The sequence below is a fragment of the Geotrypetes seraphini genome, chromosome 9, assembly GCF_902459505.1.
Source record: "Geotrypetes seraphini chromosome 9, aGeoSer1.1, whole genome shotgun sequence".
NCBI classification, from domain to species: Eukaryota; Metazoa; Chordata; class Amphibia; order Gymnophiona; family Dermophiidae; genus Geotrypetes; species Geotrypetes seraphini.
This window is the reverse complement of record NC_047092.1, coordinates 97,315,275-97,337,498: the sequence shown is the minus strand read 5'-3', so window position 1 is coordinate 97,337,498 and position 22,224 is coordinate 97,315,275. Positions and strand designations below refer to the sequence as shown.

General features: G+C 44.5%; 1 protein-coding gene across 1 annotated transcript in view; it reads left to right on the top strand.

Moving 5' to 3' along the window:
* The first annotated feature begins 371 nt into the window (after positions 1-371).
* Positions 372-22,224, top strand: part of HS6ST1 (heparan sulfate 6-O-sulfotransferase 1) — a 55,310-nt gene continuing 33,457 nt past the window's right edge. Inside the window, exon 1 of the mRNA XM_033959420.1 lies at positions 372-1,474. Coding sequence (XP_033815311.1) covers positions 972-1,474 — 503 coding nt within the window. The 5' untranslated portion in view covers positions 372-971. The remainder of the gene's footprint in view (positions 1,475-22,224) is intronic.

Sequence of the window (22,224 nt, the reverse complement as noted above, 5' to 3'; positions counted from 1 at the left end):
GTATAGACAATTGAATAAATAAATCATGGGGGGGAGCTCACCACAAAAGGTGGCTGTTGAAGGAATGAAATTGCAGGAGACTCATGAATGACCTTACTGACATATGAAGAAGTAAGAAAACAAATTTAAAATATATCCATAGTCCACATATTTATAACAGAGTCAAGAAATAGCCAACTTTTAAAATTTATAGAGGATCCGGGGAAATCCAGAGGATCCAGCAAATCCGGGTTTTATCTTTTACTAGTACTTGGTGTTATGAGCGCAGTCTTCAGCTCCTTTTTACATAACAGTCATTGACCAAAGCGGGCTGCTGTTAGGCCTCGGTGGCACTAAGACTCCAAAGGAGATTGGGCGCTGATAGGTGGGTTTCAATGTTCCCCATTTTGTGTGATTGTCACTCAGGGAGGTGTGGCAATCGAAGGCGGTATCTCAATATCTCCACCTTCTTGCGTGTGTTGCTGTTCTGTGATTTAGCTCACGCTTTTTCAGTAGTATTTCAAGGCAAGCTGTGATTCATGTACGTTAGTACAGTCTTGAGTCTGTTGGGCGTTGTGTGTTGTTTTGAGTTACAGTTTCTACGGGCTGAGTAGTTCGAGCAGCTGGAGATGGCATGGCTAGTACTACCAACCTCACATCCCAGACGAGGCTTTATAGGACGATCGGGTACATGGTGCTGCTTTGTCTTAGAGGGTGCATCCGAGGATCTGATCGGGCTGTGCTAGTACTGGGACCTCCGAAGTTCATTCACCGGAAACTGGACATTGTATCTATTCTTTCCGTATTTACTAGACTTTGGAAATTTGCTTTATTTGGGTTTCTTTCTGTGCTTCGTCAGGAGCCTTCGAACTTGTCAAACCATGTTTACTTCCGTCACTTTCACCATTTTGTCCCTGGCTCCTTCTGCTTCCTAATCTCCCCAACTCTTTACCCGGGAGCCCGGCCCCAGAAGTCTCGGGAGATGGTGGCAGATGCGGTGGGCGGGCAGGAGCATGACTGAGCGGGGCAGTAAGCTGCTGTTGCTGTTGCTTGCCGGCTCCGTGGGCTTCATGCTCTTAGTATATCAGTATATTGGGGCACCGGCCCATGCCACCTCGCCTTCAGAGTCTGAGGCCCAGCTTTTTCCCACACCAGATCCGCACTACGTCCGCAAATTCTACTTCCCCCTTCAAGACCTGCAACGGTCGCTTGCTTTTGACATGAAAGGCAAAGATGTGATTGTCTTTCTACACATCCAAAAAACAGGCGGCACCACGTTTGGTCGCCACTTGGTGCAGAATGTGAGGCTTGAGCTGCCTTGCGATTGCCGGCCCGGCCAGAAGAAGTGTACCTGCTATCGGCCCAACCGCAAGGAAACCTGGCTTTTCTCTCGTTTCTCTACCGGCTGGAGCTGCGGGCTGCATGCTGACTGGACTGAGCTCACCAGCTGCGTGCCCGAGATGCTGGCTAATGAGGATGCTTTAAACCACCAGAGGTGAGCTAACACCCCTGTCTTTCTTCCCTCTGTTAGTCTAACACAGTATCTCTCAAACTTTCTCGAGCTGGGGCACACTAAAGGTATAGCTTATTTCTCTTGTGAGTCTTTTTTTGCTATTTGTTGTTAGTTCGTATTGGCTATTTGGCATACTGAAGGTATATAGCAAGGGTCAGCTGTTATGTACTATTCCAAAGTTTTGTCTCTGTCCCTCGTGGTAAAAAAAGAGTTATTTTTCTGGATGTTGAGGGAGAAGGTTCATAGGCGGTCAAACTTTGAGTAAAATATATTTTTAAGCTTAGGGTTTTCCAGCACTGAATCTCATTTGGCCTTCATGTGTACACCAAAAGAGTTGATGTGGTGGATGGTAGAGTAGTGCTGCCCGATTCACGATTTGAATCGGTTCACCGATTCGAAACAAAAAAAAAAAAATAAAAAAATTTGGCTTCCCGATTCGGCTGACCCTCCCCCCCTAAAGCAGGAGCGGCAGCGCTGCTTTTGCTGGCCGGCCGGCCGCACCTGCTTTAGAGGGAGAGGGGGGAGGGTCAGGGTCAGTCGGGAAGTTCTGGCGTCCAGCTTCCCCCCTGGCCTCCCCGCACCATTTACCTTATAGGAGTAGCCTGCAGAAAAGATCACATTGCTAGCGATCTTTGCAAACTGCTTCAGAGCTGTTTCCTCCGCCGCGATCCTGCCTCATGTCAGGAGGGGCGGGACCACGGCAGAGGAAACAGCTCCGAAGCAGTTTGCAAAGATCGCTAGCACTGCGATCTTCTCTGCAGGCTGCTCCTATAAGGTAAATGGTGCGGGGAGGCCAGGGGAGAAGCCGGACACCAGTAGGAGGCCAGGGGGAACATGCAGTCCTTTGGGGGGGGGGGGCAGGCCTTCAGGGGGGGACAGGCCTTCAAGGGGGGAATAAGCCTTCAAGGGGGGGGAGACAGGCCTTCAAGGGAGGGACAGACCTTCAGGGATGGTGGCACAGGCCTTCAGGGGGGACAGACCTTCAGGGGAGGGGGCCCTGGTGTAGAAGTACACGGAGAGAGGGAAGGAGGGGCTCAAAGAGACGTGCATATGCTGGACTTGGGGGGGGAAGAAATAGTGGGTCTAAAAATAGAGGAGAGAGAGAGAGATGATGGACAATGGGATTTAGGGAGGGAAGGAACAGAAAGGGAGAGAAGTTGGACACAAGGTATGGTGTGGAGGGGGGGATAGAGATACTGGATAGGAGGGTAGTTGGGAAAAGAAAGGGAGAAATGGTGGACCCTGGGGTGGTGGGGGAAGGAGGGAGAGATGCTGGATGAAAGGGTAGTTAAGAAAAGATGGATCTGTGGAGGGAGATGAAAAAAAGGAAAGATGCCAGACCTCCTGGGGAGGGAAGGAAAACGGAAGGGGAGGACAGAGATGGCAGATGGATGGTTAGCACGGAGAAAGAAGAAAGAAGGAGACCCTGGCAAGCAAGTTATCAGTAGACAACCAGAGCCTGGGACCAACAAGATTTGAATAATGACCAGACAAAAAAGGTAGACAAACTAATTTTATTTTCTGTTTTGTGATTACAATATGTCAGATTTGAAACATGTAACCTGCCAGAGCTGGTGCTAGACCGCAAACGTGAGCTAGGATTTAGCAGAGAGAGGAAAAGTCTTTTTTGTTAGTTTATTTTGTTTATACCACAGTGCCAGCATGGGTAGGAGAAGGCAAAGGGGGAGAAGAGGCTATAAAATAAACCCACCAGGATGTTTGAAAAAAATACTCAATTGGGCAGGAAAATCAAATCGAAAAACCAATTCAATAGGCTGAATCGAATCAAAATTTTTTTTCCTGAATCGGGCAACACTAGTACAGAGAACTGGGTTGCTAGTAGGTGTTGCTGATTTGGAGACAATGATATTCAAATATTGTTAGGGAAATATTGTTAATGCATTTTGACTTTAATGTCCCTGAACTGCTCAGAAATAGGTGAGGATGTGTTTGAGACCTCAATGCATATAACCACAATTTATATAAAAGAACCATGTATATTGCAACACCAAATCTCTTCCATCAAAGTTGCAGTTCACTCCAGAAAATAAGCCATTTTATTATTTGTTATGTTTCTCTTGCTGATCATAGCTAATAGTAGGGGCATTCCAGGTATCGTGGAGTCATGGAGTTTATAAGACATGAGTTCAACTTGGGATTGGTGATTGTGGAAACACTCATAGGGGCAGTTAGATGAAAGGAATGAAGTTTAGAATTGGCAGTGGAGGAGAAGGGTAACGTTAAGAGTAACTTATCTGAGGAACGGCGTTCTCTGGGAGGTGTATAAGGAGAGAAGCAAGGAGAGATATTGAGGAGCAGCAAAATGAACACACTTGTAGGTCAGCAATAAGATCTTGAACTGTATGCGGTGGCAGATAGGGAGCCAGTGAACTGACTTAAGGCGAGGGGTGACATGAGCGTTGCGAGGTTGGTAGAAGATGAGTCGTGCAGTAGTTTTACACAGATTGCAAGGGGGAGAGGCGACACTGAGGGATACCAGTTAGGTTGCGAGCAATATTATTTACAGAGATGGAGAAATGAGGAGGAGCAGAGAGAGGGTTTAGAAGAAAAAAGGAAAAGCTCAGTCTTGGACATATTTAGTTTCAGATGACAGCAGGACATCCAGGTAGCAATTTCAGCCAAACAAGTAAAGACATTTTCTTGGACTTTACGTGAAATTTCAGGTGTAAAAAGGTAGAAGAAGGGAGACAGGGCAATAGTTGGATGGGCAGGAGGGGTCCAGCAATGGGTTTTTTTGAGAAGCAGCTTAACCACCGCATGTTTGAAGGCAGCAGGCACAATTGCAGTGGAAAATGATAGATGATAGATGTAGAATATGGCATATAGGAGGGATAACACTATATGATATGGGGTCGAGGGGCATGCAGTAGGCTTGGATGAGGACACAAGTTGTGCAGTTTCTTCCTCTGTGATTACATAGAATGCAGAAAAGTCAGCAGTAGTAGATGGGAGGACATGTGGGAGCTATTTGGGTGAAGAATGAAGGGGAGGGGTGAAGGATGAAGGGGAGGGGTGAGGTTGAAGTTCAGGACAGGATGGAGGGCTTCAATGTGTAACATTGGTTAAGATGGACTGGAGTGTTCTTTGATGTAGATTCCTGTTGAGGGATCCTAAGCATACTACTGGGCAGGCCTCTGGGTTTCTGGGCCAGAAATAAGTAAGGAAAATGACCATTTAAACTATGTAATTACTTTTTGCAGCATGTATGGTTGGGAAGACTGGATGGAAGCTACAATTTGGGTTTGAGGATCTTCAAAACAAATAACACACCCTTTAAATCAAATAACACACTCCTTACAGTGGAGAAATGGTAGGAGCTTAACAATAGCTATCCCTGATGCTGCTCAAGCTATAACAACATATTATATGCCCAACACGAAGGAAAAAGCCTGAGAACACTACCCTGAAAAGAACAAAGTGTGTAAACTGAGCAGGGGTGGGCTACCTCATCAGCATAAAAAACCTTCAAATTTGGGACATGTCAGAGCCTTGAGCAATGCAGGGAGAGATAATAAAAGTTTGTGAATGAGTGAACGCAATTCAAATACAGCAACAGTAAAACCTTAACTTCATGATCAAACTCTAAAGTTCCAGATTATGTGCTATACTTCTGAGATATTGTAACCTATTGTCCATAGGTTGGCAGCAGTGCAAGGGTCGGTGCTCGGACTGCTGCTATTCAATATATTTATAAATGATCTAGAAACAGGGATGAAGTGCGAAATAATAAAATTCGCAGACACCAAACTATTTAGTGGTGCGCGGACTAAAGAGGACTGCGAAGAATTACAAAGGGATCTGAACAAACTAGGGGAGTGTCCGACGAGATGGCAGATGAAGTTCAATGTAGAGAAATGTAAAGTATTGCATGTAGGAAGCAGAAACCCAAGGTATAACTACACGGTGGGAGGGATGTTATTGAGTGAGAGTACCCAAGAAAGGGATTTGGGGTAACTGTGGACAAATCAATGAAGCCAACGGCACAGTGCACAGCGGCCGCTAAGAGAGCAAATAGAATGCTAGGTATAATGAAGAGGGGTATTACAACCAGAAGGAAAGAAGTTATCCTGCCATTGTATCGGGCGATGGTGCGTATGCATCTGGAGTACTGCGTCCAATATTGGTCGCCGTACCTTAAGAAGGATATGGCAATACTCGAGAGGGTTCAGAGGAGAGCGACACGTTTGATAAAAGGTATGGAAAACCTTTCATACACTGGGGCTCTTTTCCCTGGAGAAGAGGAGAATTAGAGGGGATATGATTGAGACTTACAAGATCATGAAGGGCATAGAGAAAGTGGAGAGGGACAGATTCTTCAAACTTTCGAAAACTACAAGAACGAGAGGGCATTCGGAAAAGTTGAAAGGGGACAGATTTAAAACAAATGCTAGGAAGTTTTGTGGACGGGTTGTGGACACCTGGAATGCGCTTCCAGAGGCGTGATAGAGTTCAAGAAGGGATTGGACAATTTTCTGAAGGAAAAGGGGATAGAGGGGTATAGATAGAGGATTACTACATAGGTCCTGGACCTGTTGGGCCACTACGTGAGCGGACTGCTGGGCACGATGGACCTCTAGTCTGACCTAGCAGAGGCACTTCTTATGTTCTTATGAGTCATTCTCACATATGTGCTCTTACTGCTGGGTGCTGTGCGGTTACTAGCATGGAATCGAGCAAGCAGCTGTTCTGTGTGATTTTGTTTGCGCTGCATGTGCTCAAGCAGTTTAAAGAGGCTTGGATGATGGCATGAAACCGATGATTGGAATGCATGGTGCTAATCTTCCACAGAATTGTTGGTCCAAGGCAGTCCATCTTCAATGTAAGAGCGCATATTCCACAGAGAAGTAGGAAAAGTTGGATGAATTCGATGTTTTTGCTGCCTTCTACTGATATAATTGTCATATACCGGCTGCAGTTCATCTGGATGGTTCTCATCCAACTCCTCAAAACAGTCACCAACATCTTCAAGAGCAGGGGTAGGGAACTACGGTCCTCGAGAGCCGTATTCCAGTCGGGTTTTCAGGATTTTCCCAATGAATATGCATGAGATCTAGTTGCATGCACTGCAGAGAGTTGCGCGGGGACAGAAATCCCACCCGTACCCGCCAAAGTCTCACCCGTCCCCATCCGTCCCTGTGAGGAATCCCACCCGTCCCCACCCGTCCCCGTGAGGAATCCCTTCATCCCCACCCGTCCCCGCGAGGAATCTCCTCCGTCCCCGCCCATCCCCGTGAGGAATCCCCTCCGTCCCCGCCTGTCCCTATAAACTTCAGAAATAGTTATTTCATTTAATTATGCTACTGAATTAAAGGCTCTGGTAGAAACCCATTTACAAATAAGCAAAAAGACTTCATTAATTTGGAAATATTAATTGGGAAGAATACATACTTTGTAAACGGGTTTCTACCAGAGCCTCTTTTGTTTATAAATTTTTATCAACACAACTAATATACTACTTTATCCTGAAGCAAAAAAAAAGAAATAGAATTCTTTTCCTACCTTTGTTGCCTGGTTTCTGCTTTCCTCATGTTCTCATTCAGTTCCTTCCATCCACTGTTTCTCTTCCTTCTGCATCTTCCATTTGCTCTGTTACTGTGCCTCTCCCTTTCTCCCCCCTTCCAAATTGGTCTGGCACCCATCTTCTTCCCTCCGCTCCCCCCATAATCTGGCACCTCTGTCTTCTTCCCTGCCAGCGTCTTCTCCCCACTCTCTCTTCCCCATTTCCTTTCAGCGTCCTTCTCCCCCCCATCTTCCCCATGTCCTGTCAGCGTCCTTCTCTCCCCTCTGTCTTCCCCGTGTCCTTTCAGTGTCCTTCTCCCCTCTCTGTCTTCCCTGTGTCCTTTCAGTGTCCTTCTCCCCTCTCTGTCTTCCCCATGTCCTTTCAGCGTCCTTCTCCCTCTCTGTCTTCCCCATGGCCTTTCAGCGTCCTTCTCCCTCTCTGTCTTCCCCATGGCCTTTCAGCGTTCTTCTCCACCCCCCCTGTCTTCCCCATGGCCTTTCAGCGTTCTTCTCCACCCCCCCTGTCTTCCCCATGGCCTTTCAGCGTCCTTCTCCACCCTCCCATCTTCCCCATGGCCTTTCAGCGTCCTTCTCCACCCCCCCATCTTCCCCATGTGCTTTCAGCGTCCTTCTCCACCCCCCATCTTCCCCATGTGCTTTCAGCGTCCTTCTCCCCCCCTGTCTTCTCTATGTCCTGTCAGCGTCCTTCTCCCCCTTCTGTCTTCCACAAATGCTTTCAGTGTCCTTCCCCCCCGTCTTCCCCATGGCCTTTCAGCGTCCTTCTCCACCCCTTTGTCTTCCCCAGTGCTTTCAGCGTCCTTCTCCCCCCTCCTCTTCCACCCTGGGTGCAGCACAGCCGGCCAGGTCCCCTTACTTTTGTGGCGCTTCCCCGACCGACAGACCGACAACAGCCCCGGTCTGACAAACCTCCCTGCCCTTAACCGCGAATCTAAATTTCCTTCTTACAGCTGCTGTAAGAAGGTAATTTAGATTCGCGGTTAAGGGCAGGGAGGTTTGTCGGACCAGGGCTGTTGTCGGTTGGTCGGGGGAAGTGCCACAAAAGTAAGGGTACCTGGCCGGCTGTGCTGCACCCAGGGCGGGGAGGACCGCCCCCCTCCCTTGGTAGCCACTCGAGCCGCGAGGCTACTCCTCCTTACCTACCCTGCCTGCAGCACAGAGCCGAACTGAAGTCTTCCCGACGTCAGCGCTGATGTCGGAGGGAGGGAGGACTTTGTTTAAGCCCTCCCTCCCCTCCGACGTCAGCGCTGACGTCGGGAAGACTTTCATTTGGCTCTGTGCTGCAAGCGGAGCAGGTAGGGAGAAAAGCCGCGCGACTTAGTACATCCAGCCCCGCAGGATCCCCGCGACCCTAGGGGGCGTCCCCACAGGATCCCCGCGACCCTAGGGGGCGTCCCCATGGGATTCCTGCGACCCTAGGGGGTGTCCCCATGGGATCCCCGTGATCCGAAGGGGGAACCCGCGGGATTCCCATCGTCCCCGTTCAGCTCTCTACTTTCAATGCATATTCATTGGGGAAATCCTGAAAACCCGACTGGAATACGGCTCTTGAGGACCGGAGTTCCCTACCCCTGTTCTAGAGGAATAAAACTTAATGCCAATAGAATTTTTGCATACATTCTTGTTCTCTCATCATCCCGGTAATTTGCGGTCAATCCGTCATGTTGAATTTTTCTCCACAAGGATTGTCCAAGATGGAAGAGACAGCCAGAAGCTGAACAATTTGGAAATACTCTGCTGGCGGCTTGCAGGCTTCCTCTCGAAGCCCATCAGAATACTCAATGGTGCCAAAGTGTTTCTGGTTTCTACAAGTTTTCTTAGTACACATTCATAGTCCTCTTCAGTTTTGCTATTCAACAACACATACACCATGGGAAGTGCACGATTGTCTACAAATGCATGGATGGTAAACATTTGTACAAACAAATGAGGTGCAACTTTAAATTTCTCATCCATGAACCAATGCCCATTTTGCTCCAGAACATCAATGTTTGCTTGGATAGTGAAAACTGTCAGCATAGCTATTGCTAGCAATCAGCATTTTTAGTTGGCAGAACTAATGTCAGCAAAGGCCTATGGGAAATTATCTGACTCTGGAATGTTGATGCAGAATTCTGTGCTCCTGCACAGAATTCACATACATTAAGCATCCAGCCAGACTGAATTGTTTATCAAAAAGATAGGCTGCTTGAATGGGACAAAGAAGCCAGAGACTAATCCCATCTACCATGCCTGCAAGTATCACACCCTCCTTATCATTTTCACCTGAATTCCACAACAGAAATTGTTCACCACGCGTGGTTATTTGGAGCTGCTCTGGAATTTGGATCTCTCTCACTGATCTTGGATTTCCCATTGCTACATGTCCTGCTTTTCTTTTTCTATTGAATGTTCTCTACAAGGAGCCCAAATTGTATGCAGGCAATAATGTAACTGCTTCTAACGTTGAACCCGCTGTTGTCCTCAGAATGATCTGTTGGGGCTTTTCAACAGTGGTCACAGCTCTTTGGCGTATGTCTGCCATCATTCTGTCATCAGCTATTTTTGCATTCTCCGGTGCATGCACATGCGCAGTTATCTGGACAGAAGATCCATCTATGAGCCTTTTTCTTCTGCCTACATACCAAGCCCTGCTGGAATCCTTCCAGAGTGCTTTTCTGCCTTTGCTCCCTCTTCTACTGCTCTCTCCTGCTTGCCTCCAAGCCTCAGTAGCTCCACTCATTGGCCCCTCCCCTTTTTAAAGGGGAGCTTTGGTGGTCAACTGCCTTTTTCTTCTGCCTGCACGCACCTCCAGGACATCAATCCATCCACTGAGGCTTGGAGGCAAGCAGGAGAGAGCAGCAGCAGGAGAGAGCAGTAGAAGAGGGATCAAAGGCAGAAAAGCACTCTGGAAGGATTCCATCAGGGCTTGGTAAGGGGAAGTAGAGGCAAGAGACCAGGGGAATCTAGCCATTTATTTCTGCATGAATTTAAACTAAAAAAAAAAAAGATAAATATAGTTCATCCAGTCATTCAGCACCTCTAATAATGTTTTGATCACTAGGTTCCTTCCTGAGGTCTCACTGAGGATATGAAATAGATGCGATCCCCAGTTCCAGACCTCTTCCACATAATTTATGGAGCGGTGTTACTGAGTCTTGAAGGATACCTGTGTGATTGCAGTACAGCAAAATAAAAAAGTAGCAGATAAAGATCAAAGTGAGAGCTTGGGCCAAACAGTTTAGGTAAAGATGAAGGTAATAATTAGCACTAAAGTTGAAATCGTAATGAAACAGATGGATTCCTGGATGCAAAAATTTAAACTCAAACTAAACTCTGGCAAAACAAAGTTTTTCGTTGCGACTGCTAGTAATATTTCTTCTGAACCTTCTATTAATATAAATTCAACTCAGTATATAATTCATCCAACGATTAAAATTTTGGGAGTTATTTTAGACCAGCATCTTACAATGCATGCTCAGATAGATGCTGTAGTGCGTAAATGCCACTTCACGTTATGGAAATTGCGAACAATTTATTTTGAATTTACTGCTTTTAGATTACTGGTTCAATCGTTACTACTGAGTCTTCTCAATTATTGTAATATTATCTATCTGGCAGTCACCAAGAAAGAATTAGCAAGACTTACAATAATACAGAATACAGTGGTCAGAATGATTTATGGCCTGAAGAAATTTGATCACACCCTTTTATTTGCGAATTGCATTGGCTGCCAATGGAGGCCCGGGTTTTGTTTAAACTAGGCTGTTTCTGTTACAAGGCTGTTCATGGTACAGCTCCTTCTTACTTAGTCAATAGATTTTCTTTAGCATCATACAGACATAGTAGAAGAACTCATCCTTTGTTTAATTTTCCATCTGTCCAGGGTTGCAGGAGTAAGAAATCTCTAAATCATATTTTGGCATCTCAGGCAGCTCTTCATGACAACGAATTCCTAATATTGTTGCTTACTACACATTCCTACGGCCATTGTAGAAAACAATTGAAGACCTATCTTTATTCTAAATGACTGTTTAATGAATCATCTTATTTCATGTAACATATTTACTTTTATAACTTTTTGTAAACCGCGTTGAACTTCTGATTACGCAGTCAATAAGCACAATGTTGTGTTTTGTTACTAAAAATATTTTATTTATATTTGCTTATAAACTAAACTAAACCTTAAGTTTGAATACCGCATCATCTCCATAATCATAGAGCTCGGCACGGTTTACACGGGTGTAATATAAAGAGGGAACTCCATAGTAAGGATTACAGGAACTTAGTATAAAGAAGATTTACAGGAACTTGTTATAAAGAGGGAATACCATAGAAAGGGGGTAGGGGAAGAATAAAGAGGGAAGATAGGATTAAATCTTTGAGAATAGCCAAGTTTTAAGATGTTTCGGAATAGTTGGAAGGAGCCCAGATTCCGAAGTGGGGTGGTAAGGTTATTCCAAAGCTCTGTGATTCTGAAGGAGAGAGATGTCCCTAATTTTCCCACATAGATGACACCTTTTAACGAGGGGAAGGATAGTATAAATTTTGGGGTGGATCTGGTGGTATCAGGACTAGAGGAATTCCAAGATAGTGGAAATAGGGGAGGGAGGATTCCGTGTAGGATCTTAAAAGTTAGGCAGGTGCATTTAAAGTGAACCCTGGAAATTACTGGAAGCCAATGAAGTTTGGACAGAAGCGGGGAAACATGGTTGAATTTACTTTTTGTGAAGATTAGCTTAGCCGCAGTGTTCTGAATCTGCTGAAGTCTTTGAAGACTTTTCTTGGTTAGACTTAAATAGATGGAGTTGCAATAGTCCAGTCTGGAAAGGATCATAGATTGAACAAGGACAGCGAAATGTTGTTGGTGGAAGCAGATCTCACTTTCCTCAGCATGTGAAGGCTAAAAAAGCATTTTTTTACCAAGGTATTAAGATGGTCATTAAAGGAGAGTGTAGAGTCAATGATGATAATGTCATTTGAAATCTGCTTGATGTTAATACAACTTTAATTCTTTATACTGCCGGGGGTGGGTGGGTGGGAGAATAACACCACTTACGTCAACAGTAAAGTTAGAATAGGGTCATTAAATCCAGTGGCATACCTAGTATATATGACAGCCAGTGCTGATCATTTTTAACAACCCCCTCCTCTATATAAAAAAGTTATTTTTAGTAATAATCCGTGAGTCGCACAACAAGGGTGCATCTAGGAAAAGGCAGCATCTTAAACATTGCAGTGCCAGATCCTGCACAGTCAATGCTAACAGAAAACCATGTCCTTTTCATACACAGAGAACACAGATACCCTTGCCCAATATGGAATAATCACAAACTAAAAAATAGAAATATGTAGACAAAAGTTAACACCACAGAAATAGTGACACGTCCCCTAATACTTTGCAAAATATAAAGACAGTAGATGTAAATTTGAAAAAATTTCTACATAACAATCACAACTTTGCAAATTAACAAGTAGAAATAAAACGAATAATGAGAAATAAGAAAATACCATTTTATTGGACTAATCCATTTTTCAATTAGTAGTAATTAGGTTTCAGAGACTAAAGCTTTCTTCAAGACAGTACAGTATACAGTATACTGCCCTGACCTGAGGAAAGGGGTTTAGTCCCCCCAAAATTGCCTTATTTCTATTTCCTATTGATAAATTTAATCAATACTACTTGATTCTACATAATCAATACTACTTGATTCTATGTAATCAATACTACTTGATTCTATGTAAAGCAACAAAAAATTTTTTCTACCTTTTGTCGTTTCTGCTTTAATCATCTTCTTTTCGCTCTCTTCTTTCTATTCAGCGTTTGTCCTCTATCCCTTCTATGCAACATCTGTCCTCTCTCTTTGCTCCTTCCACCCAGCCTCTGCCCTCTCTCTCTCTATCCCTTCCATCTACTGTCCACCCTCTTTGCCCTTTCCATCCAGTGTCTGCCCTCTCTCTATTTTCCATATGGCATCTTCCCTCTTTCTATGTCTATATCCTGTGCCCTGTCTCTTCTTTGTACATGATTCATTTCAGCTTCACCTCCATTTTTTTGTCTCCGCCCCCTCCCCTATGCTCTGGCATCTCTCTCTTCTCCTTTCCTTCCCTCCCACCATGCCCTGACATCTCTCTCCTATCTCTCCTTCTCCCTCCTTGCTCTGGTACCTCTTCTCCTTCCTTTCCCTCTGGCCTGGCATTTTATGTCTCCTTAGTTTCCTTTCCCTCCCCCATGCCCTGGCATCTCTCTCTTTTCCTTCCATCTCCCCCCTCCCACTCCATTATCTGGCATCTCTTCTCCTTCCTTTCTCTCCCTCCTTCCTTCCTTTCACCTGGTCTGCAATCTGTCTCCTCCCCCCAGGGCAGGATTAATTGTTCGAGGGCCCCTAGGCACACAAGTATACTGGGGCCCACCTGCCCTGACCACACCCCACCCATACCCCCGCCCCCATTTATCTGTTTTCTTATTCACTTTTCTTTCTTTTTTAAAATTCAAAACAAACAAAGATTAGCATACCAGTGCACAGTTTTTCTTCTATACAACCCCAAACATCTCTGAACAAATTCCCCTTCCTTCCCTTCCTACCTACTTATCCAGGACTTTAACTCTGAACTCTTTCCGTATGTATATAAGTGTTCAAATATATTGTAAAGCAGTAATACTATCCAAAATATAAGTCTATATTAATAACCAAGTTTACAACGCCTCTCAACTGCCTCACTCTACGTCAACCAAATCTGTAACTCCTCTAGTACGTTCCACTCCATATATGTTAACTTGTAACGAAACAACAAGGCAAGCAGTCCACCAAAGAATCCAACATGAAACAAAAGAAGATAGGCAGAAAATAAAGAGATTCAAATCAGGTTTATTAAAGGTGCTCCCAAGAACCATGCCCGATGCATTTCGCCAAACAAGGCTAGTCAACGCTAACAGAAAACCATGTATTTCATACACACAGAACACAGATACACTCTCACCCAGTATGGAATACGTAATCACAAACTAAAAATAGAAATATGTTGATAAAGGTTAAACTGAACCGCCAAGAAGCCAAACTGCATACAGTGAAACGCCACAGAAACAATGACACATAGCCCCTTAATACTCTGCAAAATATAAATATAGCAGATGTAAATTTGAAAATACTGACAATCACCACTTTACAAATTAACAAATAGAAATAAAACAAAAATTGACAATAATATACCATTTTATTGGACTAATCCTAGCCTCCTTCTTCAGGTCAATATAGTATACTGCTGTTACATTATACTGTCCTGAGAAACGGGGTTTTGGTCTCTAAAAGTTAGTAAAAAATGTATTAAAATGAGTCCAATAAAAAGATTACCTTATTTTCGGCTTATAAAAGTTTTTTCAATACAACTACAATACTATTTTATTCTAGAGCAACAAAAAAATCTTTTTTCTACCTTTTGTTGTGTCTGCTTTAATCATCTTGTCTTCACTCTCTTCTTTCTAGCCAGCATCTGTCCACTCTCTGTCTTCCATGTAGCATCAGCCCCTTCCATCCACTGTCCGCCCTCTCCCAGTTCCATATGGCATCTTCCCTCTTTTTATGCTCCTTCAATAAACTGTCTATCCTGTGCCCCTTCTCTCCTTTGTACATGATTGATTTCAGCTCTGCCACCTCTCTATTTTTCTCTCTCTGTCTCACCCCCCACCCCTGTCCCCTATGCTCTGGCATCTCTCTCTTCTCCTTTCTTTCCTTCGCACCCCATAGTTGGTATCATCCCTTCCCTGATTCTCTGGCATCTCTCTCCTTTCCTTTTCTTCTATCTCTCCCTCTGCCTCCATGCTCTGACATCTCTTCCTTCCTTTCCCTCTTCCTTTTCCCTTGGTCTGGCATACCTTCCTCCTTCCCTCCACGCCCTGGCATCTCTTTCTCCCTCCCTTCCCTCCAAGCCCTAGCATCTCCTTTCATTCCCTCCCTCATCTTTTTCTCCCTCTCTTTCTCCCTCCAGTTGAGTGCAGCAAGTCTCTCCCCCTCTGCTCCCTTTCCTCCTTCTGTCACCCAAGGCCTAGCGTCATGAACTTCTTCAGGCAGCAGCATTCACAATTCGGCAGAGAGGAAGGCCTGAAGCCGGCAGCAGAAGTGAATTATAAATGCTGTTGCTAGCTGAAGAAGTTCACGACGCCAGGCCGAGCACCCAGGGCAGACTGCTACTCCCCCCGACCCGACCCTCCTATCTCTCCCTCACTCCCTCCCATCATGAGACTCTAAACAGCACTGCTTCATAACTTTGTCCTGCTGGTGATTCCCTCTGGCACGTCACTGATGACGTCATCAGTGACGCGCCAGGGGGAATCACTGGCAGGAGAAAGCCGCGAAGCAGCCTGCTTAGAGTGATGTGGTGCTGTTTAGAGTCTCTAAACTAAACTAAACCTTAAGTTTGTATACCGCACCATCTCCACAGAAGTAGAGTTCGGCACGGTTTACAGGAATTGGTATAGAAAGGAACTACAAAGAAAGTAGAAGGACTTAGAAAGAGAAGTTTAGAGGGAATTAGTATATTGAAGCTTAACAAAGAAAAGCCTCCACAGACTCCAACTAATCCAGAACACCGCGGCCAAACTTATCTTCTCAAAAAGTAAATTTGACCATGTCACACCGCTCCTATCCAAACTCCACTGGCTTCCCGTTATTTCCAGGGTCTACTTTAAATGTGCCTGCCTAACCTTCAAGATCCTCCACGGTATCCTTCCTCCTTTTATCCCTCTATCCTGGAATTCCTCAAATCCAACCTCCACTAGATCCACTCAAAAATTAAAACTATCCTACCCCTCCTTAAAAGGCATCTCCCTTGTTGGTAAACTTGGCTCTTCCCTCCCTTTCAGAATCACTCAGCTCTGGAACAGTCTCCCTTCCCCTCTCCGCAATTTGAGCCCCCTTCTACCATTCCGTAAGCATCTGAAGACCTGGCTCTTCTCCAGAACGTAACCCCGTCCCGCTCCTGGCACTCTCACACCAACCTCTCTTCTCTCATACTTATATAATTCCACTGGAGTTCCGTTCCTTCCCTAACCATGTAAACCGTGTCGAGCTCCATCTGCGGAGATGATGCGGTATATAAACCCAAGATTTAGATTAGATTAGATTAGATTAGGGAGGGGTCATTGCATTTTAGAGAAGAGTCAAGTTTTCAAATGTTTTCGGAAGAGTTGGAGGGAGGTCATGCTCCGAAGCGGGGTAGTAAAGCTGTTCCAGAGTTCGGTGATCCTGAAGAAGAGGGAAGTCCCTAATTTTCCTGCATAGGATATGCCTTTTAAAGAGGGGAAGGATAGTTTGAATTTTTGAGTGTATCTGGTGGTGTTGGGATTAGAGGAGTTCCAAGATAGTGGAAAAAGGGGAGGCAGGATACCGTGTAGTGACTTGAAGGTTAGGCAGGGAGGGAAGGAGGGAGATAGGGTCTCTCAGGTTGGGGGGAGTGCCTGGGATGATGCCGATGCTGCTGCCGCTGGCGAATCCAGCAAGGGTGAGGCCCCAAAGCACAGCACTGGCAGGCCCCCTGACCATTTCAGGCCCTAGGCCCGTGCCTACTGGGCCTATCCTTTAATCCAGCCCTGTCCCCCCATATACCCTGACATATCTCTCTCCCACTCCATGGTCGGGTATCTCCTTTCCCTCCCTCCCATGGTCCTGGCATCTCTTTCCTCTCTTCCTGGTCTTCCTTTTCCCTCCTTCCCTGTCGGGTGCAGCAGCATTTCTCTTCCCCCGTCCCCCCCAGTTGGGTGCAGCAGCATGTCTCTTCCCCTCCCTCCTCCCCCCAATTGGGTACAGCAGCATGTCTCCTCCCCCTCCCCTGATTGGGTACAGCAGCAGCAGCATTTCTCTTCCCCCTCCCCCCTAATTGGGGGCAGCAGCATGTCTCTTTCCCCTCTCCTCCCCCCCCAATTTGGTGCAGCAGCATGTCTTTTCCCCCTCCCTTCCCCCCAATTGGGTGCAGCAGCATTTCTCTTCCCATCCCCCGTCTCACACACCTGGCAGATTCGCTACAGACAAAGGCAATTTGTATGTTTCCCTCTGTCGTTGACCTATCTCCCAAAGGTCAGCGACAGAGGGAAGCTTACAACTTGCTGCTCTTGCTTACTTCGGGCCTTCCTCATTGCTGGGTCCTGCCTTCGCGGAAACAGAAAGTAGGCAGGACCCGGTAGCGAGAAAGGCCCAAAGTAAGCAAGAGCAGCAAGTTGTAAGCTTCCCTCTGTGGCTGGCCTATCTCCCACATGCTCCGGGGCTCTAATGGTACCACTGTTCATGCCGGCTTCCCTTCTCTTCCCTACCCCCCCTCGGGATGTAACTTCTGGTTTTGGAGGGAAGAGAAGGGAAGCCAGCAAGCGCTGGGTTCAAGTCACTTGCTGGGTTTTGTTTTGGTTTTTTTAATACAAAATACAAAAACACCCACTCTTTCTGTGTTTATAAATAAATAATTGAACTAAGTTCAAAGTGCTCAGAACCAATCAACTGGTAGTAAAAAGATCACACCAGGGTTTTACCCCTGGAGAAAATCTTCACTTGTTCAATCATTGCACTTTAAGTGTTATACTATATATAGGGAAAATTCTTGAGTACCTGATTGTAAAACTGCTTAGATAATCTTGATAGGCGGTATATAAAATCCTAATAAAACTTGAAACTTGATATTGATTACAATTACAATTCCTCAAGGTGTCAAACAATTCAAAAAATTTTTATGTACTCATCTTGGGTGTCTAATTGTTCCAGGTTCTGACACGTTTCGTCAGACCAGGCTTCCTCAGAGAACCCACACAGAAGAAGTCTCAAAACGACTGTGATCTAATGTTCTTTCCTACTTGTTTCCAAAGTGCGATGATTGAACAAGCGAAGATTTTCTCCAGGGGTAAAACCCTGGTGTGATCTTTTTACTACCAGTTGATTGGTTCTGAGCACTTTGAACTTAGTTCAATTATTTATTTATAAACACAGAAAGAGTGGGTGTTTTTGTATTTTGTATTAGTTAACGCATCGCCCATGTAATTACTATCACTTTCCCATTTTTATTTGGGTATCGTTGTTTTTTTTTTAAAGTCAGGCGGGAGTCTAGATAATCTTATACATTCATGTGGCTTGAAAGATATATGGCGTATTTTTCATTTTAATGCTTGCAAATTTTTGTTTTGCTCCCAAGTTCATAAATCATTTTCAAGAATTGATTATTTTTTTTATTTCAAATCATTTAGTTCAACAGGTTACTAAATCCAGAATAGATCCAGTTCTTTTGTTGGATCATACTGGAATTTGGTTAGAATATCAGTTTACTGAAGAAGATTCTGATAGACCTGTTTGGAGGTTTAATAATGCACTGCTTGCAGATTCAAACTTTCTTGAGGAAATTCAAATAAAAAAGAATGAATATTTTCAATTCAACACCTCAGAGGAAACCTCTTTGGAAACCATTTGGGATGCTTTCAAAGCTACAGTGAGAGGGCAAATAATCTCGTATTCGACGCATATTAAGAAATTACTTAAATTAGAATTTTCCAATTTGGAACAAACTATTCGGGCTTTAGAGTCACAATTGGCCTCAAAATGGGAACAAAATACTTTGCATGCCCTGTTGAAAGCTAAATATTAGTATAATGAGATTTCCTCACAATTTCTTTATCCGAATAAAGCTCAGAAAAATATAAAGCTTTATAATAATCCAAAAATTGTTTTAACACGTCCCCAATATGAGTATAAATTTTACCTTTTTCATCTTTAATGGCCGCAATCTTAACTTTTCTTTTTGCTTTAAAGTAATTAGCCAATAATCTTCCCGCTTTATTCGAGTTTCCATAATACAGAGCCTGCTGAGAAAACAAATCTTTCCTAGTCAATTGTGAGGAAATCTAACATTTCTCCCTCTCATCTTTCTCTTCCTCATGCATTTCTACCTCACTCCCCTCTCTCGCTATGCCCAATTTTCCTCTTTCTTCCTTTCACCATGTGCCCCATCTCTTTCCCTCTCACTCACACACCTTTGCCCAACAATTCTCCCTTTCTATTCCCTTCCTCCCTCCTATGTCCCAAGTTAGTGCCCACTTCCTCCCTCCCTTGTATCCCAAGTTCATGCCCCCTCCCTTCCTTCTGTGTCCCGAGTTCATGCACCCTCCCTGCCTTCCAGCCTTTGTCCTAAAATAATGCTCCTCCCATATCCCAAAGCACTCCTCCCCCTCCCCATATATTCTAGATCATGTCTCTCTCCCTACTTGCTCGCTCCATGGCCGCACTCGCTTGGCTGCTCCTTCCCAGGGCCGGAGCAATGGGTAGGCCCAGTAGGCATGGGTTTTGGGCCCAAAATGGTCAGGGAGGGCCTGCCGCCGGAACCACCCTCTCTATTCTGCCGCTGCTGCTTTCCTTAACCAGCAGCAGTGGCAGCAAACCTTTAAATCAGAAATGTCCAACCCCCAGGCCCAGCTTGTGTTCCATCTCGAGTCCATCTCCCTTCCTTCCTTCTATGCCTCCCTCCGGCGAGTGTTTCGTTTCTAGCTGGCTCACTTGCTGCCTGTTCAAAGCCACGGGCGTCAGCTCCTTGCGTAATCCGCGGCTGCGTTGGAAGTGTTCTCTCTGATGTCATCACATCACTGGAGGGAGGCACAGAAGAAATGCTGCTAATTCACAGGGGGGGATGGAGAGATGCTAATACAGCTGCACAGAGAAGGGGAGAAATGCTGCTGCACAGGGAAGGGGGAAAGGAGAAATGCTGCTGCTGAACAGGGGAGGGGGGGAAGAGAAATGATGTTGCTGTTGCACCCAATTAGGAAGAGGGAAGGAGGGAAAAGAAAAAGGGAGAGGAACAAGAGATGCCAAGTGTGAGGGAGGGAGGGAAAGGAAAGGAGATACCAGACCATGGAGGAAGAGGGAGAGATGCCAGGGCATTGGGGGTAGGGAAGGAGACATATGACAGACCAGGGGAAAGGAAGGAGAGGAGATGCTAGATGATGGAGGGGGAGTTGGAAGAAGAGGAAAGAGATGCCAGGGTATGCGGCAAGGGAAGGGAAACTAAGGAGACAAATGCCAGACCAGAGGGAAAGGAGGGAGAGGAGGTGCCAGAGGATGGAGGGAGAGAGAAGCCAGGGCATGGGGGAGGGAAAGGAAGGAGATAGAGATGCCAGACTATGGGGTGGAGTGGGAAGGAAGGAAGGAGAGAGATGCCAGAGCATAGGGGAGGAGTTTGAGACAGAAAAATGGAGAGGAGGTGAAGCTGAAATGAATCATGTATAAAGGAGAGAAGGGGCACAGGATAGACAGTTTATGGAAGGAGCATAGAAAGAGGGAAGATACCTTATGGAACGGGGATAGGGCACATAGTGGATGGAAGGGGCAGAGAGAGGGCAGACAGTGGATGGAAGGGGCTGATGCTGCATTGAAGACAGAGGACAGATGCTGGCTAGAAAGATAAGATGATTAAAGCAGAAATGACAAAAGGTAGAAAAAAAAGATTTTTGGGTTCCTTTAGAATAAAATAGTATTGATAAAACTTTTATAAACAGAAAATAAGATAATCTATTTATTGGATTAATTTTAATACATTTTTAAACTAACTTTTAGGGCTCCTTTCACTAAGGTGCACTAGTGTTTTTAGCGCACGCAAACCATGCGCTAAACGAAAAATACTAATGCAAACTCTATGGAGGTGTTAGTGTCTACCGCTAGTGCACCTTAGTAAAAGGAGCCCTTAGAGATCAAAACCCCCTTTCTCAGGTCAGGACTATGGCCTCTGAAAGTTAATAGAAAAATGGATTACTTGAATAAAATGGTATATTCTTATTTTCAATTTTTGTTTTATTTCTGTTTGTTAATTTGTAAAGTGGTGATTGTCAGTTTCTTCAAATGTACACCTGCTATATTTATATTTTGCAGAGTATTAGGGGGCTATGTGTCATTGTTTCTGTGGTGTTTCAGTTTAACCTTTATCTACATATTTCTATTTTTAGTTTGTGATTACTTATTCCATACTGGGTGAGGATCTGTGTTCTGTGTGTATTAAAGACGTGGTTTTCTGTTAGCATTGACTAGCCTTGTTTGGCGAAATACATCGGGCATGATTCTTGGGAGCACCTTGAATAAACCTGATTTGAACCTCCTTATTTTCTGCTGATCTTCTTTTGTTTCATGTTGGATTCTTTGGTGGATTGCTTGCCTTGTTGTTTCATTAAGAAAATTGAGGATAATTCAGAATACGGCTGTCAGATTGATTTTTGGCTTAAAAAAGAATGATCATATTTGTCCTTATTATCGTTTGTTGCACTGGCTGCCGGTAGAGGCACAAGTCTTATTCAAGTTTTCTTGTATTTGTTTCAAGGTGATCTTGGGACTATCTTCAACCTATCTCTTTTCACATTTTATAATGGTATAATCCGATGAGGAAAACTAGAAGTCAACATTTATTTGCTTACTCGAAAATTAATGGTTGTAAATACAAGACTTTTCTGGATAAGACCCTTGCGTTTCAAACAAGTAAACAGCAGTAAATGTATTTGTCAAGCCATGTCGTTCTACAGTACTTTTCAGAAAGTGATCAAGATGACAACGTGTGAAAAATTCATTTCCTAGTGTGGTTGCATCATTATGAACCGTTATTCTAAGCAAAAGTTTATATTGTATTTTCCTAAAGAATATTTGTACTTTTAAGAAATATTTTGTATCTTCTTACCATCTTGTATTTCGCTGATTATCCAGTCTTCTTTGGTGTAAACCACCTAGAAATCATTCAGTTATGGCGGTATAGAAGAAGAATAAAGCTATGTTATGTTATTACAAGTTAATATACATGGAGTGGAACATACTAGAGGAGTTACAGATTTGGTTGTTTATCTATACATATGGGTTACAGTTGGTTGACATAGAGTGAAGCAGTTGAGAGGCGTTGTAAACTTGGTTATTAATATAGACTTATACAGTATTTCGGATAGTATTACTGCTTTATAATATATTTGAACACTTATATATGTATGGAAAGGGTTCAGAGTTAGTCCTGGGTAAGTAGGTGGGAAGGGAAGGAAGGGGGATTTGTTCAGGTGTTTGGGGGTTGCATAAAAGAAAAACTGTGCATTGGTACGCTAATCTTTGTTTGTTTTGAATTTTATTTTTTTTTTTTTAAAAGAAATACAAGTGGAAATAAAGAAGTAAATAAGAATGGAGGTGGGGCGGGATGGGGCAGGGCAAGGGGAGCCCAGTGTACTTGTTTGC